The following is a 20,886-nucleotide window of genomic DNA, read 5'->3' as shown; positions in this document are numbered from 1 at the left end:
CGAGGTCAGGACCCGGGTGAGTGACAGGCGGGCCCCCTTGTCCCCGCCGCACACTCGGACTCGGGCAGGGGTCCGCGCGACGTCGGGGAGGGGGCCCCGGCGCGGCCGTCCAACATCTTCTTCCCCCTGACAGCTGGGTGGTCTGGGGGCGCCCCCTGAGACTCCCAAACCTGGGGAGCCGTGAGAGCTGAGCTGTAGGGACGTGACCCCTCCACGTCCCCAGCATCTAACCTCCTCGCCCAGTCCTGACTCGCAGGCAGCTCCCCCATCCGAAGCCCCCGGGACCCACTCTCAAGGGTTTAGCCGTGGGCCCCACGAGGCCTTCAAGGCCCGAGAACGCTCTGAGGGTCTGGGTGGACCCCAGCAGCCCCCGCCTCATCATCTCCTGGGCCCACTTCTGCTTTTGGGGCCACTTAAGCTTCGGGAGGGGAAGGGGGCGGGGCCCGGTGGTTTTTGAGAAGGGTGTGCCCCCCCCAGGAATTTCCCGGCTTCTTACACCTGGTGGGGGGGCACGAAGGCGGAAGTTGGAGCTGAGGGGCCACCTTGCCAGCTTTGTCCCATCTGACAAGTTTAAAGGGGTAGTGAAGGGGTTCCCTGAAGGTGATCCTGAAATGTGTGGGTTTTATAACCTGGAAACACGGGGTGAGGCCCAGGGGAGACACTTTTTAAGAAACCACTGTGGTTCTGGTCCAGAGAGGGGCAGACACTTCTGAAGGGTCACACAGCAGGGTCTGGGACATCCCAGACGCGGGGGAGGTCCAAAGCCTGACACTCAAGGGCCCTTCCAGCTGGAGACGGTTTGTCATCCCTGCCCATCCCCCCGCACACCCCCCCACCCACCAGGCACCCGGGAATGCGGCCTCCCAGCTGGGGAACCTGCCTGGGCACGCTGAGGGCACCAGCCCTGCCAGCCTCTGACAGGCACCTGCCCCGCCGACACCCCAGGGCCCGCGGACAGGAGGGGAGTTTCTGCATCACTTTGTTTGGACAAACCCTTTGATGAAAGAGGAGGCTGAGGCTTGGGGAGGCGAAGGACCGGTCGCCCAGCAAGCCCAGGGGCTCTGGACTACCCCTTAAATGTGCTGTTCCCCACTCCAGGGGACTTTTGACTGGCTGTAGTAGCTCTACGGAGCCTGCCTTGCAGGTGCCCGGGTATGTTGCCCACCCTGCACGGAGGCAGTTTAAGGGTCTGGGGGTGCAAACAGTGCTTCAGCTGTCCTGAACCACACAGCTTGCAAGTGGCAGAACCAGCCCTGTGGGCTCCAGCGCCTGATGGCCTCTGTTTTTCGGGGCGGTGCATCTCCCTTGGGCCAGTGGGAGAGGATGCTGCATACCTGGCGGGGGGAGGGGGCAGCTTCTGGAGATGGGGTGGGGTGGGGGGCAGGTTGGTACCTGCTCTAGTTGGAGTGAGGTCATAGGCTGTAGCAGCAGTCCCAGAAGGCTCCCTGTGACCAACCCTCGGTTTGCCAGTCTGGGGAATGGTCGGGACTCCAACCAGCTTGCCAGGGTCACTAAAAGTCCCACCCCACTTGAAAACCCACTTTCTGGTGGCTTTGAGCTCACACCCACCCCATTCTCTTTATCAGCTGCTTAAGAAAGGGGAGACCCAGGAACCTCTTTGCCCCAGCCCCCTGTGCCTCAATTTGCCCCTGGCTGGATGGTACTGCGGCAGGCTGAGGTCCAGTGTGTCTCTCCGAGCAGCCATGGCCGAGTGATCCCAGCCAGGGGGTCTGGACTGCTGAAAACAGCTGGTCCTGATTTAGCAGGGGAGGCAGTGGCCGCATTCCTGGCAGTTTGTGGTGAGGAGGAATGTGCTGAAGGCCTGGCTGGGCAGCTGGCGGGGGAAGGCCACCACGCAGGCGGGGCTGGGCCAGGCGCCTTGCCCAGGATCCTGGCCCCCTGGCCCCCAGAGCCGCCAGGGACAGGGCACAGCTGGACAAGGCATGTCTGGCCTCCAGACTCCAAGCCAGCCCAACCGCCTCAAGCTCAGCTCTCGGGGCCTGAGCCACACCCCTGCCCTTTCATTCCTTGGGCTGGACAAAGCTGCATCTGGGCAGGGCTGCTCCCTGGGGGGCCGTGGGAACCAGAGACGAGACCCAGTGGGGGTGGGCCGGTTGGATCGGGTTAGTGGGCCGGCCTCCGCCTTTTTGTCCCCTGTGCTGCAGGCTGCCCAGCCCTGATCCCATGTTGCAGGGCTTTAGAGGCAGGAAGTGGGGGCTCAATTCAGGAGACCCTTACACAAGTGATTCCAAACTTAGATGGAGAAACTGAGGCTGAGAGGGGAGAGACCTGTTGATAGTCATCTGGGAAGTGGGGCACAGAGCTGGGAGGAGGAATTGGGTTGTCAAAGGGCTGCTCTGGGGTCCTTCTGGTCCCCTGGGAGGAGAGGAGAGAATGGGCACCTTTTCTCAAAGGAAGGCAGGGGGTCCGCAGCAGACACCCCCTGAGCTGGACAATCTGATGCTGAACAGGAGCTGGGATTTAGCTTCTTACCACTTCCCCAAGGAGCTGTGCACACACCTGGGTCTCCCTGACTCTGTGGGACTTCCCTGGGGCCAGCCATTCCGGCGTTTTCGGACTTCAGTGCTCTAAGATGCTGCCAGGGGGCGTGTGCTTGTGGGTGGTGGGCGTGCACTAGTGGGGCACCTCGAGCATTTTATGCACCACCTAGCAGCGTGGAGACAGGACTCAGCTGGACAGCAAAGGTTACAGGGGAGTTGGACCATGATCCAGGAGAAACGTCACGTAACAGAAGGTGAGATAGACGCTAGAAGGAAAATCAAGTAGGGTGGACAGACAGAAAGACGGCGGACTGTCATCGACAGGGTGGCCAGGGGGGTTCTTTCCAAAGAGGGACCTTCCATCTGTGAGTGGATTGAAGGGAGGGACTGAGCCTGCAAACATCTGAGTCAGCAGCGACAGTGCGTGCACAGGCCCTGAGGCAGGAACTAGCACGGCTGGTTTGAGACACAGAGAAAGGCTTGGCAGTTCCTCAGTAGGTTAGACATAGAGTTACCCTCTGACCGGCCACTCCTCTCCTGGGGGTCTACCCAAAAGAAATGGAGACAGGGACCCAAGTACCTGCACACCCATGTTCATAGCAGCACTATCCACAACAGCCAAAAAGTGGAGACAGCCCAAACGTCCATCCATGGATGAGTGGATGAACACAGCGCGGTCCAGCCACACAGTGGAACGTCACTCAGCCATGAACAGGATCGAGGCTCTGACACACGCTACGGCGTGGATGGACCACAAACACATCACGCTCAGTGAAAGACTCCAGACACAAAAGGCACACAGTGTCTCATTCCATTTATATGAAATGTCCAGAACAGGCAAATCCATAGGGACGGAAAGTGGATCAGTGGTCACTGGGGGCCAGGGCAGGGGATGGGGTCTGACTGCTGTTGGGGAGGGGGCTTCTTTTTGGGGTGATGAGAATGTTCTGGAACTAAGTAGAGGTGGTGGGTGCACAACACTGTGAAGGCATTAAGTGACACCGAATCAATCGGTTTAACATGGTTAAAGTGGCAACTGTCAGGTGTACCACAGCAAGGAAAAGAGAGGGCAGGGGGCAGGTTAGAGCCCGTGTTTATCAGTGAGAGTTATGAGCATGACTGCTGTGGGCTGGTGTCTTTGTGCCCATGAGAAAGGGCTGGGGCGTCCCTGTGGGTGGGAAAGGGGGAGGCATGCTTGGGTAGGGTGAGGACTCCAGGCTCCTCTATAACTTCTTGCTTCAGAGTCACCAGCCCCAGCCACTCAGGAGCTTCAGGGCTTCTGCTGGGTCCTCACCCCAGCTGAGCCCTGTGCCCTCTGCTTCCCCAGCTCCTGTCCAAATATGACCCTCAGAAGGAGGCTGAGCTCCGCAGCTGGATAGAGGGACTCACAGGCCTCTCCATTGGGCCCGACTTCCAGAAGGGTCTGAAGGACGGGGTTATCTTATGCACGTAAGTGCATGCATGGACATGCATGTTGTCACCCCAGCTGTTTTGCACAAATGAGATCACGCTGCACGCACTGTTTGAAGCTTGCCTGCTTTTGACTTAATGAGTCTTTGGTCTAACTTGTGCTTCTTTCTTTTTCCTGTCTTATTGCTGTGTATTTTTCTTGTCTTAATTGCTTTGTTCTTTTCTTGTCTTAATTGCTTTGTCTAGGATATCTGACAGCAAGCATCTGGAGAGCTAATAAAGTTTCTGGGGGGCCTTTCCTTGTTGTGTCCTATCTAACTGTCATTCAGCCATTCCTCAGTTATGCACATTAAAATTTTTAATGGAAATTCCCAGATTCACTCCCCAAAATCAATGGTTCTGGATTATACTCTTAACACTGATTGTTGTCAGTCTTTGGCAGCTTTACTTGTTTGGTGGGTGAAGATTAATTCACAAAAGGGGAAACTGAGGCCTGGGGAGAGGCAGTGAGTTTCCCAGGAAGGCATGAGTTTGGTCAAGATCAGAACCCTGATCTTGGAGGTTCCCCTACACTAATGCAGGTTCCTGTTTGGCCCTCACCCCATATGACCTCTGCAGACTCATGAACAAGCTCCAGCCAGGCTCAGTTCCCAAGATCAACCGCTCCATGCAGAACTGGCACCAGGTGAGGGACTGGGGGATGGAGTAATGATGGGGTTGGGAGACCCCATTTGACAGATGGATAGACTGAGGTCCACTGACCATCCTTGTCCTGCCTTCTCCCAGCTAGAAAACCTCTCCAACTTCATCAAGGCCATGGTCAGCTATGGCATGAACCCCGTGGACCTGTTTGAGGCCAACGACCTGTTTGAGAGTGGGAACATGACGCAGGTGCAGGTGTCTCTTCTTGCGCTGGCCGGGAAGGTGAGGCCCAGAGAGGGGCAGCAACCTGCCCAGAGTCACACAGTGAGATGGGTACACATATATAGGTGTTCTTCATTCCCTTGTTTGCAAATATATATATATATATTTTTTAAAAGATGACCGGTAAGGGGATCTTAACCCTTGACTTGGTGTTGTCAGCACCACGCTCAGCCAGTGAGCAAACCGGCCATCCCTATATGGGATCCGAACCCGGGGCCTTGGTGTTATCAGCACCGCACTCTCCCGAGTGAGCCACGGGCCGGCCCATTTGCAAATATTTTTGAGTGATCACAAAGCACTGGGCACTTTGGATTCCATGGTGAACAAGACAGACACAGTCCACCCCTTTACGGGATTCAGTCTGAGGTCAGAGGCAGAGACCCACAGTCTGATGGGGAAAGCAGATTAAAATGAGCAAACCAATTTTTACACGTTATCAATGCATTACATATTGTGAGAAGTGCCCTGAAGGAAAAGAAAGAATGAAAGGGATGTCTAGGATCTACTGACCCTCAGAGACTGGGAGGGTGGGTTGGAACAGTGTTTTGGGCAGAAGGAACAGCAAGGTCCTGACATGGAAACCAGCTTGGAATGTTGCAGGAACGAGGAGGAGGTTTTGGTGTCAGGGAATTGGAGGCCAGGGAGCATCCAGGGGCAGGCATCCAGGCAAGAGATGGTGGCAGTGACCCAGGCCAGGGTGGCAGGGGTGGGGGTGTTGGGTAGGAGGAGGTGATGGAAAGCAAGGAAGAGGGGGTGAGTACGCCCCCCAGAATTCTTGACCTGAGCAACTGGAAGGCTGGCCCGGCTATTGTCTGAGGCAGGGGAGGCTGCAGACCAGAGTTTTGTTATGGGTGTGCTGAGTCCTGGATGCCTGAGAGAGGGACGATTGAAGCCTGGTCCCTGTGCCTCCCCCAGGGTTGCCCACCCTGGGCCTGGATCAAGGATCCCCAGATGCCCCACCCTGATACTCCCTTCCTGTCCCATCCTGCAGGCCAAGACAAAGGGGTTACAGAGTGGTGTGGACATAGGGGTGAAATATTCAGAGAAGCAGGAGCGGAACTTCGATGACGCCACCATGAAGGCCGGCCAGTGTGTCATTGGGCTGCAGGTGGGCATCAGGCTCCTCCAACCCTGTGTCCCTGCTGAGCCCTGTAGCCCCTCGAATTCAGAGGAGGGTCTCGAGGCCTGGCAGAGGCAGACTGACCTCTCCTGCCCACCCCCTGCAGATGGGCACCAACAAGTGTGCCAGCCAGTCGGGCATGACCGCTTACGGCACCAGAAGGCATCTCTACGACCCCAAGAACCACATCCTGCCACCCATGGACCACTCAACCATCAGCCTCCAGATGGGCACCAACAAGTGTGCCAGCCAGGTGGGCCTTGCCCCGGCCCCCTCCCCGCCTCTCTATGCCCTGCTATCTCATCCCTTTCCCCAAGACCACCTCCTGCTGAAAACCCCACTCTGGGGTTCCTTCCTGCCTGTCTGTCCATGCCTCAGATTTTAATCTCGACTGTTTCCACCATGCTGTGTATCTCTAGAGAAGTTACTACCCCACTCTGTGCCTCAGTCTCCCTGAAAGGATTGCCCAGAGGTTCCACCCAATCCTGATATTTTTAGGTTCTCACATTTTCCACCACGTGGAACCTATCAGTGACAGTTTTGGAGCCTTCAGACCCCCAGGACACCTAAGCTCCAGCCGGAGGAGCTTCCTGGGTGGCAGGGAGGAAGCTGGACCCAGATATTCCTGGTTCCAAGTGGTCAGGGTTGAGACGGGGAGAGAGGGTCCCTAGTGATGTAGATCCACTCGGTGTGGAGTCAGAAGAGAAAGGGTGTCTGGGCAAAGCTCGGAACGATCCATAGGAGTTTTGCACTAACAGTGAGAAAGCAGGGAGGAAGGAAACGGTGTGGAGTCTGGGGGAAGGTCCCCTCCTGGGGCTTCTGTTTCCCCCTCTTCCTTCCCACCCCGACACTCTCTCCTTCTTCTGCAGGTGGGCATGACAGCTCCCGGGACCCGGCGGCACATCTATGACACCAAGCTGGGCACCGACAAGTGTGACAACTCCTCCATGTCCCTGCAGATGGGCTACACACAGGGTGCCAACCAGAGCGGCCAGGTCTTTGGCCTGGGCCGGCAGATATATGACCCCAAGTACTGCCCACAAGGCCCAGCAGCTGACGGGGCTCCATCAGGCACGGGCGACTGCCCAGGCCTGGGGGAGGCCTCGGAGTATCCTCCCTACTACCAGGAGGAGGCAGGCTACTGAGGTGCCCGTGTGTGCCATCTCCCACATCATTGCCCTGTCTGGGTTTTTGGGTTTTTCTGTGTGTCTTTTTTTTTTTTTTTTTAACATGTTCAGTGCTGCCAACCGAGGGTCTGTGGGTGGCTGGGTGGGATCAGGCATCTGGGCATGTTTTTCCCTATCCTGCCTTGGTTCCTTCGCAGGACTGAACCACCAGGCTGGGGGCAGGGGTGAAAGCTATCTCCGGATGCGTGTGGGTGGGGGTCCCCACCAGGGCACATCCAGGCAGCAAGTTTCTCAGCAGGCTGTGGGCTGAGCCGTGGGGAGCGGGGGAGAGACCTGGGCCGGGAGGGGAATGGGCCCCAAATGGTTTCCGGTTTCTGCCCTTTCTCTTCCCTTTTGTTTGCCGATCAGTTTGTGGTTTCTGTACACACGGAAGTTTTGGGCAGTTTTAACAAGTTTCAGGGGAACGGGGTGGGGATGGTGTAGGGTCCCCTGGGATAGGGCCTGACCACAGTCCTAAAATATTTTAGGTGTCTGTGAGGAGCTGGATTTCCCTAGGACCCTCAGACCACCAACAGTGACCCCTCCCAGGGGTCCAGTGTGGAAACTGAGGCCCAGACAGGACAGTGAAGTTCTAAGTAGTTGAGGCAAAGCCAGACCTGGCTCCCCAGACTCCCCCCACCCCACGACATCCCCCTTCCTCGCCCTCCGTAGGTTTAACAGAACCCCCAGCTCTTCCCCTTCTGGGCCTGACCAACCGGCCCACGCTTTTCCAGCTGCCCCACTCCCCTGCCCAGTACTGCACAGGGACCCCCACCCAGGGGTCCCTGGATTATGAACCCTCCGTAGGTTTAACAGAACCCCCAGCTCTTCCCCTTCTGGGCCTGACCAACCGGCCCACACTTTTCCAGCTGCCCCACTCCCCTGCCCAGTACTGCACAGGGACCCCCACCCAGGGGTCCCTGGATTATGAAATAATGTGAAATACCGACTGGACCAAAAGCAATAAAAACCTCCGTTTTTAGGAAAAGAAGGTGACTGAGAGAATTGAATCCAATGCGACCTTGGTGGTGGTGGTGGTCGTGGGGTTTGTTTTGATCCTTTCTGGGGCCCTGTGGGATCTGGAGGGGGCAAGGGGAGACCGTCTGTAGCAGCTTGGGGACAGGGAGTCCCAAGGACACAAGGTGAGTCTGGGGTGAACTAGTGATTTGAGGGGCCAGGACCTGGGGTGGGGGAAGCAGCCGGGCCCCCTGGCCGGCTAGCAAGGAGGCGGGAGCCTCACACCGATCCCCACCCAGCCCTCCTGGTTCCGCCCGACGCTCCAGCCTCAGGCCTGCAGGTCTGGAGCACCCTCCCTGGCCAGCTCCTGTCCATCCTCCAAGCCCCGATACGGAAGCCACCTCGTTCCTCCACGGACCCGCCACTCCCCCAACCCGCACGCCTCTCGCCATTCCCAGCGCCTCCAGAGCCGTGGGTCCGCACACGCTGGTTCCGTCCTTACCACGATCTTGTGAGACACGCATTTTGCAGAACGGGGAGCAGATCTGGAGGTTTTCCTCCAAATCGGGGTAACTGTTATGACCCAAGACGTTAGTCTTAGAATGTTGGGGGCTCCTCCGCCTTCTGCCACCACCGGCCCAGTGTAGGAACCAAGGAACGTTCGTGGAATGAATGAATGACGCCTCTCGTCGAGCCCCCATTTTACGGATGGACAAGTAGAGTCCTAGAGTCTTAGAACGCATCTGGCTCTAGGGCCGGGTCCCGCCCTGGTAGACTGGGGACGGGGGGGCCTCCTGCAACCCGCAGCTGCGGTATTGCAGGCGGATGTGCAACGGGGGAAGACTGCCTGCTTCCCAAGACAGCCTGGCGGGTGTGTCCCGAGGGAGAACCGGGCACTTCGCCATCCCACGGTGATACAGCAAGAGGTGCGCGGTCCCTTTAAGAAACCCGGCCCGGCTTTGATCCCGCCTCCCCCTTCGGCGCGCGCAGCTCCGAAGGGGCCGACCCGTGAGTGACGGGTACAGAAGCCAATAGCAGCTGGCGGGGGCGGGGCCGGGCGCGGCTTTCGGCAACAGGATACTGGGGGTTGTCGGCTGCAGGGACATCGCGCCCGCGGGGGGCTTCTCTTAAAGGGGCCGCGCTCCCCGGACGCCGTCGGGCGGAGGGAAGGCGACAAGAGCTGGGGGGCGCCCTCGGAATGGTGAGAGGAACCCGGAGAGGCGGGAAGGCCCGAGACTCGAGAACGAGGGAGGCAAGTGTCCTGGGAGCTAGGGGGTCCAGACCGTGACCCACCCTTCCTTTCCTTCCCGTGGGTTTCGGGAGGCAGCTGAATCGACCGCTAATTCCCAAGGAGGAGGCTGCGCATCTAAGTCACTTGAGAGGGCCTGTGGCAACATACGCCTGCAGCCCCTCTCCCCCTTAGGACTCCTCCAAGCCCCCACCCCCATTTTACAAATGGAGAAACTGAGGCCGTGCCCCTGATCCTAAACCCCATTGATATAAAGGAAGGAGCCCTGGAGTGGGAGCTGGGGTCCTAGTTCCCGCCCGAATGGGTGACCTTTGGCAACTTCCTGCCCCTCTGGCTGCCTCAGTTTCCCCATCTGTACAATAAAGCCAGAGCTGGACAGTCCCAATACGGGACCAGTCTCTCTGGGAGCCTGGATTCGCCCCTTCTCGGGCCTCAGTTTCCACTTCTGTAAAGTGCAGTGATAGTCTAGTACCGCCAGCCAGGCGTGTAAATTATTCAGCTCAGTCAATTTCGTTGTTATTATCGTTGGGGAACAGCGGCGGGCGTGGCTGGGGCCAGCGCCTGGAAGAGGCCCCCGGTGGGGCTGGGGTGGAGCCCCGTGATGAAGCGCTGAGCCGAGGCTCCCACCCTAAGGATTCGAGGATGGTCCGTAATACCCCAGCCGTCAGCCTGCAGGGAGGGACAGCCCTGGCAGCCAATCGGATGCGAGGACGGCTTCGGGCCGGGCTCCCATTGGCTTACTCCACGGGTAGAGGAGAGTACCTCTATCAAGTGCCTACTGTTTACCTCGCTCTAAACAGAGCTTCCAGGAACCCTGCGCAGTGGGAGAGAGGAATGAGGTTCAGAGAGGGGCAGGGAGTTGCCCGCAGCTGCACAGCATGTCCTCAGCCTGACCTGTGTCCTGACCCCTCTGTCCAGTCCCACCATGGCCTTCTGGACACAGCTCATGTTGCTGCTTTGGAAGAATTTCATGTATCGTCGGAGACAGCCGGTAATGCCTGGGCGTGCAGGCCAGGGTGGGACGGGCCCGTGCCCCCAGCTGTCCCCCACTATAGCCCACATACCCTACCCTCAGATCCAGCTCCTGGTCGAGTTGCTGTGGCCCCTCTTCCTCTTCTTCATCCTGGTGGCTGTGCGGCACTCCCACCCGCCATTAGAGCACCATGAATGTAAGCCCTCCAGGACCAGGCACTTTGGGGGGTGATGGCGGGTAAATGGGTCGCCCTGTCCATAGGGGCTCCCAGTGAGTGGCAGGGAGCCTGGATCGGGCACCTAGTGCTGGCGCTGAGAGTGAGCTCCGTCCCAGAAGGCCTGTGTTTGGTGGGGGGTGATCGGATGGTGGGGACCCAGGCAGGGCCAGTAAAGCCTCCAATGCCAGGCATCTCCCAACAGGCCACTTTCCCAACAAGCCACTGCCATCGGCGGGTACCCTGCCCTGGCTCCAGGGCCTCATCTGTAACGTGAACAACACCTGCTTCCCGCAGCCGACGCCTGGGGAAGAGGCCGGGCTCCTAAACAACTTCAACGACTCCCTGTGAGCAAAGCACAATGGGTGCCACCAGCCAGTGGACTCGGGCTGTGGCAGTGCCCACCAGAGCCTCCGCCTCCTGCCCTCTCTGTCCCCAGGGTCTCCCGGCTCCTAGCTGATGCCCGCTCTGTGCTGGGGGGACCCAATGCCCGCAGGACACTGGCTGGCCTGAGGAAGCTGATGCCGACGCTGAGAGCTGCACACAGCACAGGTGAGGAGGCTGGGGTCTCCTGGCAGGGCTGAGCTCTGAGCCTCAACTTGCCCGGCTTTGAAATGGGCACAGGGTGGGGGTGGGGCGTTTCGGGCCAAGGTTTCCCTAACCTTGTGGTTCTGCATTTCTCACCCAGCCTGGCGTCAATTGAGCGAAAAGCCACAGGAGCAACCCTCACTGACCACTGAGTGGCTGGGGACGCTGCTGCGAGGGGTGAGGCGGTGGGGAGGTACTAGGCTCTCACTATTATGGGACACTATTGTCGGGAAGTCTGGGCACTGCCCCATTCTAGACCAGCTGCCCGCCCGCCAGAGGCCTCTGATTGCAGCCACCAGGCCTTTGCCTGGGAGTGATGTTTCTTATCCTGTCTGTGCCCAGACAGGGTGTGTCTGGCATGATGGTGAAGACTCTGGTCCACGAGACCTTGAACAAGTCCATATGCCTCTCAGAGCCTCATTTCCCTTTCTGTAAAATGGGGGCTGTGATAGTATGGACCACATGAGAACCTGACAGACCCCTTGTGAGTGCTCAGTCTAGGTCACTGTCATCCTGTTGCTTTCTCCCCAGGAATCCCTGGGGTCTGTGCTGGGTCAAGCCCGAGAGTCTGTGGGCAGCTTTGTGGAGGCAGCTGAGGACCTGGCCCAGGAGGTAAGAAGCCACCCATCCTCGACCCCAGCCAGGAAGTAATAAAGGCAGACTGCCTGGATGTGGAGGCCATCGGACAGGCCCGGGCACTTCCCTTGAGTAGGAAATCAGGGGGATTGGACAGAAAGAGAGGGAGAAGTTGTGCCTGGTGGGGTTCCCTGCCCTGGTTGAGGTTTGGAGGTGGCATCCTGCAGAAGGGAGACCGTAGTGCCCTCTGGCCATCCTTTGTAGCTCCTGGCGCTGCCCAGCCTGGCACAGCTTCGGTCACTGCTGCAGCGACTCCGGGGGACAGGTGGATCCCTGGAGTTACTGTCAGAAGCCCTCTGCAGTGCCAGGGGGCCTAGCAGCCCAGGGGGCCCCTCTCTCAATTGGTATGAGGCCAGTGACCTGAGGGAGTTGCTGGGGCACGAGCCAGCGCCAGTCCTGGCAGACAGCATTACTGTCAGAAGCCCTCTGCAGTGCCAGGGGGCCTAGCAGCCCAGGGGGCCCCTCTCTCAACTGGTATGAGGCCAGTGACCTGAGGGAGTTGCTGGGGCACGAGCCAGCGCCAGTCCTGGCAGACAGCGGTCTGAGTGAGTGACTGACCTTGGTTTCCCCATCTGGGAAGTGGGACGGTGGGCATGAGGGTGGGGCCTCATAGCACCCCTACCCCAGGCCCCGCCTGCTCTGAGCTGATGGGAGCCCTGGAAGACCACCCGCTGTCCAGCCTGCTCTGGAGGCGCCTGAAACCCCTGATCCTCGGGAAACTGCTGTTCGCACCCGACACACCTTTCACCCGGCAGGTCATGGCTCAGGTGAGAGGCACCCAGATGAGGGCAGCCCCCAATTCCATCAGCCCAGGGTCAGGCCGGGCTGGAGGGTTTTGAAGAAGGAGTTTGTCAGACGGCAGAGGGAACGGCATGTGCAAAGGCTCAGAGGCACAGATGGGAACAAGGTGGAGGGGCAGAGGCCTCAGGAGCGGAGGGCCAGGATTGAGTTCGTCACCTGCCTCCCTGCAGGTGAACCGGACCTTCGAGGAGCTGGCTCTGCTCAGGGATGTCCAGGAGGTCTGGGAGGTGCTGGGACCCCATATCTTCACCTTCATGAACGACAGTGTGAATGTGGCCATGCTGCAGGTGGGGCCAGGATGGAGGCTGGGCATGGGGGGGTCCCATTCTGGGCGAGGGCATGCAGGTAGGAGATGGGATCCATGGTGGGGAGGGCAGACAGGCCACCAAGGCTGGGAAGGGGGGCCGGAAGCCGACCCCCTCCTTCACATGCCACCCCTCAGAAGCTCCTGCAAATGCACGATGAAGGGAGGAGGCGGCCAGGACCTGGAAGCCAGGACCGGGCCAAGGCCCTTCGATCTTTTCTGGACCCCAGCGAGGGCGGCTACAGCTGGCAGGAAGCCTATGCTGATGTGGAACGTCTGGTGGGTGTGCTGGGCCGTGTGATGCAGGTGAGGGACTGTCCACTTGGGTTCTCTGTCTGAGGGCGGAGGCAGGGCTCAACCTGGTGATCCCAGGGGGAGGTGAGACCTCCCCTGGGGACGCAAAAGGGAGACACTCTGGGCCTTGTAGAGGTCTGAGCGGGGAGCTGGCCTGCTGTTTGGGGGTCATAAGGGGGACATGGCCCACTTTGTAGAGGTCTGAGAGGGGAGCCAGTCCCGCCCTGGGGGTGGCAAGGGGGGAACCACAGCCCAGCCCCGAGGTCCAGGAAGAGGAGCCCACGGGTCTCAAGGGGCAGACAGACCCCAGCCCCTCGGACTCGGACTCGGCGCCCTCACCTCCCTCCCTAGTGCGTGTCCCTGGACAAGCTGGAAGCAGCGCCCTCGGAGGTGGCCCTGGTGTCGCGGGCCCTACAGCTGCTCTCTGAGCGCCGCTTCTGGGCCGGCGTTGTGTTCCTGGGGCCCGAGGACCCCCCAGACCCCGCAGAGCGCCCAGCCCCAGGCGTGGGGCCCGGCCACGTGCGTGTGACGATCCGCATGGACATTGACGACGTCACGCGCACCAATAAGATCAGAGACAGGTGGGGGCGGGGCCCAGAGCATGGAGGGCGGGCCAGTGGCACCAGCCGGTTGGAAGCCGTGGTAGACGGAACTGGGCGGTACCGACGAAGGCGTGGTGGGCGGGGCCAGAGGCCCCTTCTACCAATGGGGCCTGCGGTGGGCGGAGCCTGTGCGCGTGGGGGCGGGGCCAGGCGCGCGATAGAGCCCGCGGAGTGATGGGCAGGGCCCTCTCCAGCCGACCACCACGCCCCTCTCGTAGGTTTTGGGACCCGGGCCCAGCCGCGGATCCCCTGACCGACCTACGCTACGTGTGGGGCGGCTTCGTGTACCTGCAGGACCTGCTGGAGCGTGCAGCGGTGCGCGTGCTCAGCGGCGCCGTCCCCCGCGCGGGCCTCTACCTGCAGCAGATGCCCTACCCGTGCTACGTGGACGACGCGTGAGCGCCGCGCCCCCTCCCCGCTCGCTCCCCAGCCGCCAGGCCCTGGGTCTTAGGGTGGGGCCCTGGCTCGGTCTGCAACATTCATGCAGTCAAGGCTGTGAACCGCTGGTTCAGTTAGAGGGACCATTCCGTGTAACCCGTAGCGGGAGAAGCAGAAGCAGGGGTCCCGGAGGGTCTAGGGTCTCCAGGCGCAGGTGTCCCTGTGCTGACATCTGCGACCCCGAGGCTGGATCAGGGTTCCGAGGATAAGGGAATCGCCACGGCAGGCTGAGCCTTGAGATTCCGGGGCAGCAACCGTGGTGCCAGATGGCGGGCAGGGGGGCGTCTGGGGGGCTGTGCAGGGCATCTGGCTCCACCCCAGCCGTCCCCCGCCGCAGGTTCCTGCGCGTGCTGAGCCGGTCGCTGCCGCTCTTCCTGACCCTGGCCTGGATCTACTCGGTGGCGCTGACGGTGAAGGCCGTGGTGCGCGAGAAGGAGACGCGCTTGCGCGACACGATGCGCGCCATGGGGCTCAGCCGCGCGGTGCTGTGGCTCGGCTGGTTCCTCAGCTGCCTCGGGCCCTTACTTCTCAGCGCCGCGCTCCTGGTGCTGGTGCTCAAGGTGGGCGCGCCTTGGCCTTCCTGGCTGCGGAATGGGCGCGCGGGAGGGTAATAGACAGGAGGCGCCCAGCGTTGGTGCGCGCCCCCGGACACATCCAGGCGCCCGTCTCTGAGCTCCCTTCGCCTCCCACAGCTCGGAGACATCCTCCCCTACAGCCACCCGGCCGTGGTCTTCCTGTTCCTGGCAGCCTTCGCGGTGGCCACGGTGGTCCAGTGCTTCTTTCTAAGCGCCTTCTTCTCCCATGCCAACCTGGCGGCCGCCTGCGGGGGTCTCGCTTACTTCGCGCTCTACCTGCCCTACGTGCTGTGCGTGGCCTGGCGGGACCGGCTGCCCGCGGGCGGCCGCATAGCCGCGGTGAGAGCCGGGTGGGGCCCGGCGGGGGACGTCACCAGCCACGGCAGGTCGCTGACTCGCCCGCTCCTGCCCGCAGAGCATGCTGTCGCCCGTGGCCTTCGGCTTCGGCTGCGAGAGCCTGGCGCTGCTGGAGGAGCAGGGCCAGGGCGCGCAGTGGCACAATGTGGGCACCGGGCCCGCGGCCGACGTTTTCAACCTGGCCCAGGTCTCAGGCCTGCTGCTGCTGGACGCTGCGCTCTACGGCCTCGCCACCTGGTACCTGGAGGCCGTGTGCCCAGGTGGGCCGTAGGGGGAGGGTCTCCGGGCCCGAACGCACCCGGGCACGGAAAGCTGGGCTGAGGGCAGGGCCTCGGGGCCACGTGGCACCTGGAGGCCGGTTCCGCCGCGGAGAGGGTGGAGCTTTCTGGCACACGCGCACAGGTGGCAGCATGGGGGGCGGGGCCTGAGGCAGGCAGGTGGGGTTTTCTGGCCACCTCCGCACCCTGATTCCGGGTGAATGGCCGAAAGTTGGCACACTCCAGGGGAATGGGCTCCAGGATAACTGAGCGCTGCCCCGCCCCCCAGGCCAGTACGGAATCCCCGAGCCGTGGAATTTTCCCTTCCGGAGGAGCTACTGGTGCAGGCCTCGGCTCCCCAAGGGTCCCGCCCCGCCCCCTGCCGCTCAGGACCCAAAGGGTGAGGCCGGGCAAGCCTTCCTCATTTGGAACCCCCCCAACCCCCCCCAAAAAAACCCAGGTTCTGCAGATCCCAATCCCCTGGACACCCCCAGTTCCCCAGACCCCCCAGGTCCCGATTCCACGGACCAGTGCTGACGGTCTCCCAGGCCCCGTGGACCCCCAAGTGCTCCCACACTGAGTCTGCGCCCTCTCCGCAGTGCTGGTGGAAGAGGCGCCCCCCAGCCTGAGTCCCGGGGTCTCCATTCGCGGCCTGGAGAAGCGCTTTCCCGGCAGCCCGCAGCCAGCCTTGCGCGGGCTCAGCCTGGACTTCTACCAGGGCCACATCACCGCCTTCCTGGGGCACAATGGAGCTGGCAAGACGACCACACTGTGAGCGGCCGACCACTCCCCTCCCTTCCCTGGGGCCTCAGCTTCGCCATCTGTTCATTGGGGCATCTGGGGTCAGAAGGTTCCCATCGTAGTGAGGGGGGACCTCAAATGCACTTTGGGTGCACAGTAGGCAGATAAGTATTCCTCTGAGCCTCAGTTTCTCTCCTGTGAAATGGGGACATGACATCTTTTTGGGCTGGGTACACATAGGTGCCCTGTAAGTGCTGTTGCCCCTTCTCTCTACGGAGGAGGGCTGCTCTGAGAACCCTGCACCCCCAGGTCCATCCTGAGCGGCCTCTTCCCACCCAGTGGGGGCTCCGCCTTCGTCCTGGGCCATAATGTCTGCACGAGCATGGAAGCCATCCGACCTCACCTGGGCGTCTGCCCCCAGTACAACGTGCTGTTTGACATGTGCGTCTTGGCGGGGCTGGAGTGTAGTGGCAGGAAGGGGCTGGGTGTCCTCTGGGACCCTGTCCGCTATGTTGGCCACTCTGTTTTTCACCTGCGGCCACAGGCTGACTGTGGATGAGCATATCTGGTTCTATGGGCGCTTGAAGGGTTTGAGTGCGGCGGCTGTGGGCCCAGAGCAGGACCGTCTCCTGCAGGACGTGGGGCTACTCCCCAAGCGACATGTGCAGACCCGCCACCTCTCTGGTGAGCCCAGCCTGGGGAGGCCACCTTCACAGGACAGGGGGGCTGGGACTTTATCCCAAGGGTGGTAGGAAGCCAGCGGACAGATCTGCCAGGCACTGAGGTCCTCATTGATAAGGAAGGGCAGCCCCTGGAGAGGTGGGCAGCCCTGCCCAAGGCTGGGCGGGTCATGCTGAGATCCCAATCCCTGTCCTCACCCAGGCGGGATGCAGCGGAAGCTGTCAGTGGCTATTGCCTTTGTGGGTGGCTCCCAGGTTGTCATTCTGGATGAGCCCACGGCTGGTGTGGACCCCGCTTCTCGCCGTGGCATTTGGGAGCTGCTGCTCAAATATCGGGAAGGTAAGAGTTGGTGGTGGCCTCAGGTTCTCCCGGAAGGAGGTGCTGGGGATGGGGTTTTGAGGGATGCAGAGGAGTTTGCTGTGTGGGGCAGGCAATTCCCAGCAGAAACCAAAGCTTAGACAAATACCTGATTGCACTTGCGGGTTGGGTCCTCATGACCAGGTCGCACACTGATCCTCTCCACCCACCACCTGGATGAGGCAGAGCTACTGGGAGACCGTGTGGCTGTGGTGGCAGGTGGCCGCTTGTGCTGCTGTGGCTCCCCACTCTTCCTGCGTCGTCACTTGGGCTCTGGCTACTACCTGACGCTGGTGAAGTGTCCCCCACCTCTGACCACCAGTGATAAGGTTAGGGCTGGCCTTCTCCTGATCCCTGACCCCCACAGCTCTCTCCAGCCCAATGGCCAAGCTAATTGGCATCCCTCTGCCTGCAGGGTGACACCAACTTGGAGGACAGTGTGGACACCAGGCAGGAAAGGGAGCCTGGCAGTCAGGGCAGCATAGTTGGTGAGGGATGGGGTGGAAGACCCAGAAGGAAGGGGAAGTGGGGCGGCTGGTGGCTTAATTCAGGGCTGCAGGGTTTCAGAACCCCTGACCCCCAACTGTGGACTGAGCCTAAACCATAACCCTGACCCTGAGTTGAGCTTGAACTGGGGCTCCTACCTTTAACCCAACCTGGGCTGAGCCCAGATATTCACCTACCCCTGATCTCTGACCCTGGCTGAGCCCAGATATTCACCTACCCCTGATCTCTGACCCTGGCTGAGCCCAGATATTCACCTACCCCTGATCTCTGACCCTGGCTGAGCCCAGATGTTCACCTACCCCTGATCTCTGACCCTGGTGCAAGATCTGCCCTTAAGCTCTTAACCCTGACCTCTGTCCAGAGGGACAGTCTCCTCATGGGTCACCCAAGCCTCTTCCCCAGGGATACAAGGCTGGGAGGGGCAGGCAGGATCTGGAGTTCCTGTATCTTCCAGGGCCTCTGAGGCATCCCCCATTCACCCAGGTACATCCCAGCTGCTGGCCCTGGCGCAGCGCTGGGTGCCTGGGGCGCAGCTGGTGGAGGAGTTGCCGCACCAAGTGGTGCTTGTGCTGCCCTACGTGGGTGCCCTTGACGGCAGCTTTGCAGAGCTCTTCCGAGAGCTGGACAAGCGGCTGGGGGAGCTGAAGCTCACTGGCTACGGGATCTCGGACACCAGCCTTGAGGAGGTGTGGGGACTGGGGCGTGGTTAGGTGGGGCCAGGGAGGGCTGCCTGGAGGAGGTAGTTTTGAAGGATGAATAGGAGTTTGTTTATTGACAGCACGGGCATTCCAGGGAGGATGCTGGCACGTGAGGAGGTTGGGAGGCACAGAAGTCCCTTGTGAGGAGGTCTGGGGGACACACAGTGTGTGGGAGGTGGGTGGCTCTGAGCCTCCAGCTCCCTCCTGTGGGTGTCCAGGCTCTGAGCCCCTGCTTTGTCTCTCCAGATCTTCCTGAAGGTGGTAGAGGACTGTGCCACAGACACAAACCTGGAAGGTGCGGCTGCAGCTCCCTGATCCCTGACCCGGACACTAGTCCAGGGTTGGACCTGACCTTGGGCCAAGTCCCGATCACTAGCCAAGTCTGGCCCAAGGCGTAGTCTTGACCCCCATCCCCGATTCCTGACCTCCCACCTGTGACCCTTGATCTTGACCCTGACCCCAGGCCAAACACTAACCCCTGACTCTGACTGTTGATGTCCCTGCAGATGGTAGTCGTGGGCAGCTCCTGTGCACAAGGATTGATGGCCGAGATGGGACCGAGAGGTTCAAGATCCTGCCAGAGGAGTCAGCCCTGGAGGATGGGGAGCTGGGTGAGTCACCCTCCCTGCCATGGCCCCTGCTGGTCCCCAACAGTGTGAGTGCTGACTCTGTCGTCCCCCACAGCTGGGTCAACCCCAGAGACCCATGCCCTGCAGGGCTCTGGACCAGACACCGCAGGCCGGGTGCAGGGCTGGGCACTGATCCATCAGCAGCTCCGGACCCTGCTTCTCAAGCGCTTTCTGCTTGCCCGTCGCAGCCGCCGTGGTCTGTTCGTGCAGGTGAGAGGGGCCCAGCACCAGGGAGGGCACATGGGAGTCCCTAGGTGCCTGTTCTCCACCCTGGCCATCCACTCAGTGGCCTAATTTAACTGCTTAACTCCATGCGTATCCCCAAGCCTGAACACATTTATTGAGGGCACTGGGGAGCCATGGATGGTTCTAGAGCAGGAGCAAGGAAGGGTACAAGCAGGGTTGGTGGGTGGGTAGAGGCTGCAGCTGATGGTCTGGTTTTCCAGATCGTGCTGCCCGCCCTCTTTGTTGGCCTGGCTCTGGTGTTCAGCCTCATCGTGCCTCCGTTTGGGCACTACCCGGCTCTGCAACTCAGTCCCACCATGTACGGTGCCCAAGTGTCCTTCTTCAGGTGGGTGCACAGAAGAGGAGGCTGGTGGCAGGATGTCTAGGGACCTGCGGGCACAGCCTGATCCTGACCCTCCCCCCACACACAGTGAGGACGCCCCCAGGGACCCTGAACGTGCCCTCCTGCTGGAGGCGCTGCTGGAGGAGGCAGGACTGGAGGAGCCCTACCTGCCAAACAGCTCCAACAGGTGAGGGATCACCAAGCCTGGACCTTGCCCCGCTCTGGCCTCAGTTTCCCCATCTGGGATCTGGCCATGGGCCTCCGGGGGCACCTGGAGCATCCCCTGTGTCTAGCTGGAAGCCTCCAGAAGCTGGGTCCCCACAGCCCTGCACCTTGACCCTGCAGGGCTCCTGAGCAGGAGCAGCCTGCTGTCCGCCAGTTCTCAGTGCCTGAGGTTCCTGAAGACATGGCCAAGGTCTTGGCCAGTGGCAACTGGACACCAGCGTCTCCATCCCCCGCCTGCCAGTGCAGCCAGCCCGGTGCCCGCCGCCTGCTTCCCGACTGCCCTGCTGGGGCTGGTGGCCTCCCACCACCCCAGACAGTGACCAGCTCGGGGGAAGTGGTTCAGAACCTGACTGGGCGGAACCTGTCTGACTTCCTCGTCAAGACCTACCCGAGCCTGGTGCGCCAGGGGTGAGCCGCTGCCCCAGGACTGTTTGCCCGGCTGTAGCATGGGTCCTTGGATTGTGGTTGGGTGTCTGGTCCCAAAGGAGGTGGGGAAGGGAGCGGATGCCCAGCCTGCTGCCCTCCATGCCTCATGTCTTTCTGTTACTGACCCTTAACAGTCCCAACATCTCTCCCTGTCTCTCTCTGTCTCTGCCTGTGTCTCTGTCTTTCTGTCTCTCCCACAGCCTGAAGACTAAGAAGTGGGTAAATGAGGTCAGGTGAGGAGGGGCCCAGCTTGGGGTCCCCTGCCCTCGGTTCGTTCCCACACCCTCTGCCTGCCCACTGGGAGCTCTCTCCACCCCACCCTCCCCAGCCCTCAGATGCCCTCTGCCTGCCCTCACCACCCCGCAGGTATGGGGGCTTCTCGCTGGGGGGCCGAGACCCAGGCCTGCCCTCGGGACACGAGGTGGCCCAATCAGTGGAGGAACTGCGGGCACTGCTGAACCCCCAGCCCGGGGAGGCCCTTGACCGTCTCCTAAACAACCTCACAGTGTGGGCTCATCGCCTGGATGCTCAGGACAGCCTCAAGGTGGGAACTGGGGTGGCAGGAAGGTGGCCAGTCAGGGCCAGGTCTGACCCCGTCGCCCTGACCCTGTGACCCTGACTCCACCCCAGATCTGGTTCAACAACAAGGGCTGGCACGCCATGGTGGCCTTTGTCAACCGAGCCAACA

At 60.9% G+C, this 20,886-nt stretch overlaps 2 protein-coding genes across 4 annotated transcripts in view; both read left to right on the top strand.

Annotated features, from left to right (window-relative positions):
* CNN2 (calponin 2) overlaps positions 1-8,112 on the top strand; it is a 9,230-nt gene extending 1,118 nt beyond the window's left edge. Inside the window, exons 2-8 of one of the 3 annotated variants that reach the window (XR_551618.1) lie at positions 3,829-3,950; positions 4,530-4,596; positions 4,698-4,835; positions 5,827-5,943; positions 6,062-6,208; positions 6,825-7,793; positions 7,929-8,112. Coding sequence is in view for 2 of the 3 variants with exons in the window: in XM_008588018.1 (XP_008586240.1) it covers positions 3,829-3,950; positions 4,530-4,596; positions 4,698-4,835; positions 5,827-5,943; positions 6,062-6,208; positions 6,825-7,100 (867 nt within the window). In the remaining variant the exon portion in view is untranslated. The other 2 variants (XM_008588018.1, XM_008588019.1) reach the window with 2 other exon arrangements.
* Positions 8,113-10,125: 2,013 nt separating this feature from the next.
* The window catches only part of ABCA7 (ATP-binding cassette, sub-family A (ABC1), member 7), an 18,312-nt gene continuing 7,551 nt past the window's right edge, over positions 10,126-20,886 (top strand). The window contains 32 exon segments of the mRNA XM_008588017.1: positions 10,126-10,318; positions 10,403-10,496; positions 10,720-10,861; positions 10,954-11,066; positions 11,203-11,279; positions 11,634-11,714; positions 11,943-12,089; positions 12,220-12,283; positions 12,366-12,505; positions 12,710-12,826; positions 12,982-13,149; positions 13,489-13,718; positions 13,958-14,134; positions 14,515-14,737; positions 14,870-15,091; positions 15,168-15,369; positions 15,656-15,766; positions 15,966-16,137; positions 16,417-16,548; positions 16,652-16,791; positions 16,990-17,127; positions 17,290-17,474; positions 17,561-17,633; positions 18,136-18,338; positions 18,597-18,645; positions 18,857-18,961; positions 19,035-19,189; positions 19,426-19,550; positions 19,636-19,734; positions 19,926-20,180; positions 20,399-20,431; positions 20,565-20,742. Of these exon segments, the coding sequence (XP_008586239.1) occupies positions 10,253-10,318; positions 10,403-10,496; positions 10,720-10,861; positions 10,954-11,066; positions 11,203-11,279; positions 11,634-11,714; positions 11,943-12,089; positions 12,220-12,283; positions 12,366-12,505; positions 12,710-12,826; positions 12,982-13,149; positions 13,489-13,718; positions 13,958-14,134; positions 14,515-14,737; positions 14,870-15,091; positions 15,168-15,369; positions 15,656-15,766; positions 15,966-16,137; positions 16,417-16,548; positions 16,652-16,791; positions 16,990-17,127; positions 17,290-17,474; positions 17,561-17,633; positions 18,136-18,338; positions 18,597-18,645; positions 18,857-18,961; positions 19,035-19,189; positions 19,426-19,550; positions 19,636-19,734; positions 19,926-20,180; positions 20,399-20,431; positions 20,565-20,742 (4,416 nt within the window). The 5' untranslated portion in view covers positions 10,126-10,252.

Source organism: Galeopterus variegatus, unplaced genomic scaffold (assembly GCF_000696425.1).
Source record: "Galeopterus variegatus unplaced genomic scaffold, G_variegatus-3.0.2 Scaffold4632, whole genome shotgun sequence".
Taxonomy (NCBI): Eukaryota; Metazoa; Chordata; class Mammalia; order Dermoptera; family Cynocephalidae; genus Galeopterus; species Galeopterus variegatus.
The sequence above is the reverse complement of the archived record's forward strand: the minus strand, read 5'-3'. Positions and strand labels throughout refer to the sequence as shown.